The sequence below is a fragment of the Podarcis tiliguerta genome (genome assembly GCF_965153285.1).
Source record: "Podarcis tiliguerta genome assembly, chromosome: 2".
In the NCBI taxonomy this organism is placed as follows: domain Eukaryota; kingdom Metazoa; phylum Chordata; class Lepidosauria; order Squamata; family Lacertidae; genus Podarcis; species Podarcis tiliguerta.
In genome coordinates, this window is record NC_139535.1 from 8,810,519 (window position 1) to 8,818,976 (window position 8,458).

The following is an 8,458-nucleotide window of genomic DNA, read 5'->3' on the forward strand; positions in this document are numbered from 1 at the left end:
CCTGTCTGGCACTCAGGTATCAGGAGGCCAGGGATTATCACTCAAGCAGAGGGGCTGCTGAGTAGCTGAGCACCCATGTCTATATGAATTTCTGAAATTTTTCCCTGTGAGCCAGTACATTTATCAGTGAATTCTTACCTTTGGTATTGTGCAGCAGAGGCCCTTTGAATAGATATGATGAGGTGTTTTGTGGGGACAAAAAACAAGTCACAAAAGCGATTGTGCTGATTTTGCTAGTGGGCTGCATGTGCATGATATCTGCTGGAGGGGCAACCCCCCCCCCCCAACCTATACATAAATTCCTGCAACACTTCCAATTCTTGGAATTGGAACCTGAGCAACATTGCCGCTGTTTTAGGACTACAAGTCCCGTCATCCCTCAGCACTGGCCATGGTAAGCCGGGACTGATGGGAGTTGGAGTCCAGCAGCAAGAAAACAAAAATATATGGGGGGTGGGGGAAAGACACGCGTTTCCAATCCAAGCCTTGGAAGACACGCGTTTCCAGCCCCCCCTTTCTTTTCCCAGGAATTTCCTCCCTTTCCCCCACCCCGCCTCGCGGGCCTTTGTTTCTCCCAGGGTCGGGGGCGGAGGTGATTCTGGGATCCACCCCAGTTTTGTGCAGGTTGCAACCTCCAAAGGGGCGACGCCGAAGGGGCTCGATCCTCAGGACAGACTTCCTGGCAAACGGGTTGCGCCTGTGCGGAGTCACTTCCTGCTCCGCCTTCTCCCGGGGGAAGCCTGGTGGGAGAGGGGAGACCCGAAGTAGCTTTTCCAGATATGCTGTATATATTGCATCTCCGGAAAGCGGGAGGATCTCCTGGGATTTGAGGGATCAGGTGAGTCGACTCGCTTGCAAGGGGCTGGGAGGTGGGGCTGCGTGCAGTGCCAAAAAACAGGAGGAGGGAAAGGGAAAGGAGGATGTGATTTACGAATTTCTAGATCTAGATCTATAGAAATAAAAAGAAGCCACAAAAGGGGGAGGGAGAGTCAAATATACGTGTGGTAGAAACGTATGGGGTTTTCCCCCCAAAGCTATGCAGACAAGCAAATTACAAAAATACAAATCCCACACATTTCTACTACACAGATATTTGACTTCCCTCCCCCCGTTTTGTGGCTCCTTTTTAGTTTTGATTTTCATACTGCGTTTTCCACATTACTCCATCTTTAAGTTATTCTTTAGTTTCTCTGAATAATACATCTAACTGCTTGTTTTACGTTAATCCTACTAATGAGCTCATTTGCATAAATGAGTTTTTCAGACAAATTCTCCCCGATTTTTAATTTTAAAAAATTCTTCTCGGTTTCTTATTGCACCCGTTAACCTTGCCATTTTGGCATAATCCGTTAATTTAATTAGCTACTTGGCTGGTACTGATACTTTTCCCCATCTCTGGGCAGTGATTTATGAATTCCTAAACCACACTTTCCTCAAAACATTCCAAGGCGGCATGTAGCATCTGGGAATCAAATCAGCAGAAAGCTTTAACTGGAAAAAATAATCAGTAAATATTGATTGATTGATTGATGCAGGAAGACAACTCGTGTGGTGGACTTCGGAGCACAAATGGTGCTACTGGGCATTTGTTTCATTTTTGTAAAAATAATAAATTTCGGGGCTGCCTCTAATTGCAAACAAATAGCAAGTTATTTTATGGGGACATGGAATTTAACAAAACATGCCGATTGAAGCCATACCGAGAAAGTAAAACAGTGTCAGTCCAGGGGGTGAGGAGCGGTTTGGTTTGGTTTTGAAAGGATAATACATTTATGTGTTTTTCCTTTTTCCCCAAATATATTTAATTTTTCAGATTTTGAAATTTAATCTTCTCTATTAATCCAAATCTATTAAATCTCCATTACAACCATAGTTCGACGTTAAACTACAAGTTCCATTCCATTCCTACTAATAATTTTCATTGTTTACATTGATTTTTAAAGTAAATTATATATTTCCCTCATTCTTTATTAAAATTTTGCTCCTCCTGGTTTTTAATTCTTCCGGTCATTTTTGCTATTTCGGAATACTCCATCAGTTTAATCTGCCATTTTTCTCTGGTAGGGACTTCTTTCCACCTCTGGGCTAGTAACATACATTTATTTGTGTTTTTCAAGTCACTTGGAGACCTCCAGACAACAAGCAAATAACAGATCTAAAGAAAAGGCGATAATCAGCATCAATTGGCAGCACTCTTTGCACCCTGGGAGAAGGAAACTCATGTTCTCAGTTCCCAGTCGGCGCTACAAAATTCTGTTGCAGGTCCTGCTTATCCCCTCTGATTCAGAAATGTTCTTTCGTTCTTTCTTTTTTCCTCAGGCAAAGGATCCCAACCTAGAATCCAGGTGTGAACTCTGGAGGGCCTGTTATTTCCGCACGCGATTTGGTGGGAGGCTCATTTCACACACCCCAATTCAGGCCAGCCTTGGCCCCGGAACCAAAATGGCGGCAGATCATGGCAATGCGTCCGATTTTGGTGCGGAGACTATCGGAAAGTTGGGTGTGAAGACTGAGAAGCAGGACCCAGTGGATACCGAGCCAGGGAGCGGCACAGGGAAAGAGCCTCGTGCCGCCCAGCCTGAGAGTGCCAAGGGATTCTGGGAAGGTGCCACACTGGGCCATGTCAAAGGGGAGCCTGAGGGGGCAGCGCAAGGATGCTGGGAGACTCAGTGGCAGCGGTTTTTGAAGGCGGTCCAGTCCCCGCACTTGGAACGAGGAAAGGTCTCCCAGCCGGGACCTGCCCTGAGGGATATTTCTCAGGCCGATCTGCCTCCCTTTGAGGGAGCGTCGGAGAGAGGCCTGCAGCTGAGGAGGCCGGAAGGGGCTCCACTCCGGCCCAGCGGTGAAGCCCATAAGAGCTCGGGGGCCGAAGGCGAGGTCCTCGTTCCTAGGACGGTAAAGGAAGAGGACCTGGATGCGGAGAGTGTCCGCCAGCACTTCCGGCAGTTTTGCTACCGGGCGGCCGAGGGGCCCCGCGAGGTTTGCAGCCGCCTCCGGGACCTTTGCCGACAGTGGCTGCAGCCGGAGAGGCACACCAAGGAGCAGATCCTGGAGCTGCTGGTGTTGGAGCAGTTTCTGACCGTCCTGCCTCTGGAGGTCCAGGCCTGGGTCAGGGAGGGGAGCCCCGAGTCCTGCGCGCAAGCAGTGGCCCTGGCTGAGGACTTCCTGCTGCAGCAATCCCGAGCGGAGGAGAGATGGGAAGAGGAGCCAGGTGGTTTCAGCCAGGTCATTTTTGGGTTAACAAAAATAAATGAGTTTATATACAGTCGTAGCTTGGTTGAGTAATGCCTTGCGACTCGAACATTTTGGCTCCCGCATGCCGCACACCCAGACGTGAGTGTTCCGGTTTGCAAACGTTCATTGGAACCCAAATGTCCAATGCAGCTTACGCGGCTTCCGATTGGCTGCAGGAGCTTCGCCTTGGTTTATGAATGTTTTGGAAGTCAAACGGACTTCCGGAACGGATTCCATTTGACTTCCGAGGTACAACTGTACAGTGGTACCTCGGGTTAAGAACTTAATTCGTTCTGGAGGTCTGTTCTTAACCTGAAACTGTTCTTAACCTGAAGCACCACTTTAGCTAACGGGGCCTCCCGCTGCCGCCGCTGTGCAATTTCTGTTCTCATCCTGAAGCAAAGTTTTTAACCCAAGGCACTATTTCTGGGTTTGCGGAGTCTTTAACCTGAAGCGTCTGTAACCCGAGGTACCACTGTAGATCACCAAGTGTCTCTAAGGCTCCTTGATTGCCTGTTGATTAGAAATAGCAGCAACAACTCCTTCGCCCACCCTGCAGAAATGAAACAGCTTCTGAATGTGAGAAAGCACAGTGGGAAACCAGGACTGGACTCTTGTGTGAAAGGGCTGTAATCAGGGTGCCATCTGCACTATGCATTTAGCACAAAGTAATTCCACTTTAAACTGTCATGGCTTCCCCCAAAGAATCCTGGGAACTGTAGTTTGTTAAGGGTGCTGAGATTGTTAGGAGACCTCCCTATTCCCCTCACAGCTACAGTTCCCAGAGGACTGAGCATGCTCAGTATGCACGGAATACTGACTGCTGATGGGTGGGGTGGAAAACACGGGGGCAGAGAATGGAATGGAGTATCCTGGACAGGAGTGTTCCACGATGCAACTTTTTGCTGCAGCTCCCACTGATTCTCTTTCCTTGCAGAGGCACCGGGCCTTATAAACAACCCTGGACCTGGCAGCTGACATCACTGAGAAACATGGGATAGCAGTGTGTGAGTGACCCCTGCCAAGCCCCGGAGTTAAGAGGGGTGATGGCGTCCGAACGCAGGAATGCCGCTGTCTGGGCTGTCCCCCGAGATGCCCTGCTGGAGGACACAGTGAAGACGGAGGCCCAGGAGTCTGAACCAGAGGAGGCTGCAGGGAGCCTCAAGGAATTGTGGGAAGGGACCATAACAGAGCACATTAAGCAGGAACCCGAGGAAGGGCCTCCGGAGGAGTGCTGGGGAGCTCAGTCTCAGGGGATCCTGAAGGCTGTGCGGTCTCCGCAGCCTGAGCCGGGAAACCTGCAGCTGGCCAGCAACGGGCCAAGGGACGCTCAGGCTTCCTTTGAGGGCTGACCAGACATTGGGCGAGGCAGGGTGATCCGCCACCTGCCTGGCCCTGGAGGAGACGTCCCCCAGCCCATCCACAGCGTTTTGGCCCTGGGTCGTGGGGAAGTGAAGAAGGAGGCTCCCAGCCAGGAGGTGGAGCGCCTGTGCTTCAGGCAGTTCCTCTACCAGGAGGCCGAGGGGCCGCGAGATCTCTGTGGGATGCTGTGGAGGCTCTGCCATCGGTGGCTGCAGCCGGAGAGGCGCACCAAGGAGCAGATCCTGGAGCTGGTGACCCTGGAGCAGTTCCTGGCTGTCCTGCCCCCGGAGATGCAGAACTGGGTCCGGGAAGGCGGGCCGGAGACTTGCGGTCAGGCAGTCGGCCTGGCGGAGGATTTCCTGGAGAGGCAGCAAGAGAACGAGCACGAAATACAACAGGTGAGAGGGCAGGAGAGCAGTCCTGGGAAGAACAAAAGGAACAGTGGCAAGGAGCCGAGAGGACTAGCCATTGGGGCAGTTTTTGCTGCCTGTAAATGTGCATTGGACTGACTGCTCCCTTAGATCAGGCATAGGCAAACTCGGCCCTCCAGATGTCTTGGGACTACAATTCCCATCATCCCTGACCACTGGTCCTGCCAGCTGGGGATCATGGGAGTTGAAGGCCAAAAACATCTGGAGGGCCGAGTTTGCCTATGCCTGCCCTAGATGGTTCGAAGATGGGATCTGGCCGAATCAGCAGGGGTTGGCTTCACTGGCAAAGTAGAACCTCCAGGTTCTGAGGCAGTGTACCTTAGAACGCCACTTGCTGGGGGAAGACTAAGGATGGTGGGCAGCGCACTCTCTGCCCTAATGGACCAGCTTCCGCTGCTGTGAACAGGCACTCAGTGTGGTCTCTGACCCTTCAGGGCTCTGTATCTGGCATCTTGAGAGAGAAGAGAGAGGCTTTGTGGATGGTTTCCTGTGCTCCAGTCCCTGTCTTGAGATGGGCTGCCACATTCTGCACCAGCTGGTTTAATGCATCCCCCTTCAAAGACAGCACAGAGGACAGCTTTGCCTGAAGAAGGTCTCCTTGAGAGTCTGGAGAGCTGCTGCCAGTCAGTGTAGGCAATACTGTGAAAGATGGGCCAATGGCCTGACTCAGTCAAAGGCAGGGAGTCTTTGGCCCTCCAGATGTTGCTGGACTCCCACTCCCCTGACCCTTGGCCATGCTGGCTGGGGGCTGGTGGGAATTAGAGTCCTGTAGCGTCTGGAGAAGCTCCAGAGGTCCCCCACCCCTGAATCTCAGGCGATTCGCACCCATTTCTTTGTCTTGTTCTTTCTGCTGTTTCAGGTCCTCTGGCCCTTCAAGGAGAAAGCGGATGATTCCCCTGAGGCCGACAGGGCTCTGTCAGACTCCGGCGAGTGGTCGCTCATCAGAGTGGTCAAGCAGGAGGATACAGCTGCTGATGCCCCTTGGCTGGGTAAGGAGTCTTTGGCAGGGGGGAGTTCTCTTGTGGAGCAAGTTATGGAAGTGAGGGGCCATCACAATAAAGGCTCTGGCCGGAGATCTAGTGCCCACCAATCTAACTGACCTTAGAGGTGCACTAGCAATCAGGATCTCTGAAGCCACTCTTAGGGCTTGTGTGGGTTCCTTCAAATAACTGGGCCCCAAACCCCTTAGTTGGTTGTTATCCAGGCCCTCCTTTTTCCTTGGGGAAGGAAAATCTCTCTTTCTAAGGATCCCTTCCCCCCCCCCAACAGATGGTGAGGAGAAGAAGATTGTGCCAGTCAATTCTGAAGACGCTGAACCACATTGGATGCTGCCAGAGAGAGCAGAACGGACTGTATCACGATATGCCGACTGGGGAGCAGCATCCGAAAACCAGCAGGAAACTCACCCCCATAATGAAGAAGGCAAATCCATTCCTTTCCAGCTCCCTGCCATGCCAGTCCAGCAAAGGTTCCTCAAGGGTGAGACATGCGCTGAGTGCGGAAAGTCCTTTCGCTGCAAGGCGGAGCTCACCGAACACCAGAGAATGCACTCAGGAGAGAAACCCTACATCTGCTCCGACTGTGGGAAGAGCTTCTGCAGGAGGAATGTCCTAGTTGCACATCAGAGAATCCACACCGGGGAGAAGCCCTTCAACTGCCCGGACTGCGGGAAAAACTTCAACCAGCGATCGCATCTTACGGCACATGAGAGAACCCACACGCAAGAGAAGCCCTTTGCTTGCCTGGACTGTGGACAGAGCTTTAGTAGGCGCACTGGGCTTGTGTCTCACCAGAGGATCCACACGGGAGAGAAGCCCTATCGCTGCCAAGACTGCGGGAAAAGTTTCAGGCAGAGATTTGATCTTATTCGACATCAGAGAATCCACACGGGCGAGAAGCCACACCAGTGCCCCGACTGCGCCAAAAGCTTCAGGAACAAATCCGCTTTCCTCGTGCACAGACGGATCCACACCGAGGAGAAACCGTACCCTTGCTCTGGGTGCGGGAAGAACTTCCGTCATCGCACCAACCTCCTCGCGCACGAAAGGATCCACACGGGAGAGAAGCCCTACAAGTGTGGAGAGTGCGGGAAGAGTTTTGGTGACGGGTCGTCCCTCATGAAACACAAGCGAGCTCACACGGGCGAGAAGCCGTACAAGTGTGCCGAGTGTGGGAAATGCTTCTCTCAGAACGCCGGCCTGGTTCAGCACGAGAAGATCCACACGGGAGAAAAACCCTTCCAGTGCCCGGACTGTCCCAAAAGCTTCCGGGACAAGTCGGCCTTTGTCGTTCACCACAGGACGCACACGAGGGAGAAACCGTTTCACTGCTCGGTCTGCGAGAAGAACTTCAGCCATCGCTCCAACCTTCTCAAACACGAGAGAACCCACACTGGGGTGAAGCCATACAAGTGCCTGGAGTGCGGAAAGGGCTTCACTCAGAAGCCAAATCTCCTCGTACACGCGAGAAGCCATTTGAAAGAGGAAGGGGAGATTGGCTAAGAGGGTGGGGAGAACTACCTCCCCGGTTGGAAAATAAAATAAGGTCCTGAGTTTTAGAGATCTCTATTTTGTTGCCATTTGCCACTGTTATTGAGTGGCAAAGAGGAAGGTCAGGAGAAGTATGTGCTTTTTATCTGTGGCATAAAAGGAAGGGGAGGGTGTCAGGCTGCGGTCAAATCTCATAAAAGATGGAGAGACCACCTTGAAAAGGTCCTTTCCGTATCATTCAGTAATTAAATTAAGAATACAGTCATACCTCATCTTACGTTCCCTTCATGTTACGTTCTTTCAGGATACGTCCCGTGGTGACCCGGAAGTACCGGAAAGGGTTACTTCCGGGTTTCGCCGCTCGCACATGTGCAGATGCACAAAATGATGTCACGCGCATGCGCAGAAGCAACGATTCACAACCCGCGTGTGCGCAGACGTGCAACTGCAGGTTGCTCTCTTTTCATGTTGCAAATGGGCCTCCGGAACGGATCCTGTTCGCAACCAGAGTGTCAGGGAACTGCCATCTGAGCAGGAGGAGGTGAGAGGGCTCTTGGAAGATGGTGGAGAGGGTCCCAGTAGGAGGAGGGATAGTCCATACGCTGGGGAAGGAAATCAGCGTAACACCAGTGGAGAAGGGGAAGAAGAAGAGGAAGTGGAGAGTTGGCTCCAAGACTCTTCGCAGGAGACAAGCGGAGAGGGGACAAGTGCTCCGTTGGCCACACCCACAGCGCGCAAAAAGCTTTCGCGCAGGCAGCGGGGGAGGAGACTGGGAGTCAAGCAGCTTTTATGTTGGAAAAGGTTTAAGAAACGCCCACTGACGGATTCTGCCAGCGACTGAGGCAGCTACGAGATAGAGGCTGCTCTGTCAGAAAGGGTTCAACCATGCAAGACAGCCACGAGTAAAGGCAATTTACGCACAAGCAATCCCTAGAACCATAA

At 52.1% G+C, this 8,458-nt stretch overlaps 2 protein-coding genes across 2 annotated transcripts in view; both read left to right on the forward strand.

The window, feature by feature from the left end:
- The window catches only part of LOC310670494 (uncharacterized protein), a 72,668-nt gene extending 65,084 nt beyond the window's left edge, over window positions 1-7,584 (forward strand). The window contains exons 2-4 of the mRNA XM_083425939.1: window positions 4,172-4,994; window positions 5,887-6,016; window positions 6,297-7,584. Coding sequence (XP_083282065.1) covers window positions 4,779-4,994; window positions 5,887-6,016; window positions 6,297-7,528 — 1,578 coding nt within the window. The 5' untranslated portion in view covers window positions 4,172-4,778 and the 3' untranslated portion in view covers window positions 7,529-7,584. The remainder of the gene's footprint in view (window positions 1-4,171; window positions 4,995-5,886; window positions 6,017-6,296) is intronic.
- On the forward strand, window positions 619-3,285 carry LOC310672916 (uncharacterized protein; the record flags this gene model as incomplete). Its single annotated transcript, XM_083430600.1, has 2 exons — window positions 619-838; window positions 2,320-3,285. The coding sequence occupies exon 2, from the start codon at window positions 2,443-2,445 to the stop codon at window positions 3,283-3,285; it is 843 nt and encodes a 280-aa protein (XP_083286726.1). The 5' UTR covers window positions 619-838; window positions 2,320-2,442.
- Window positions 7,585-8,458: the final 874 nt, after the last annotated feature.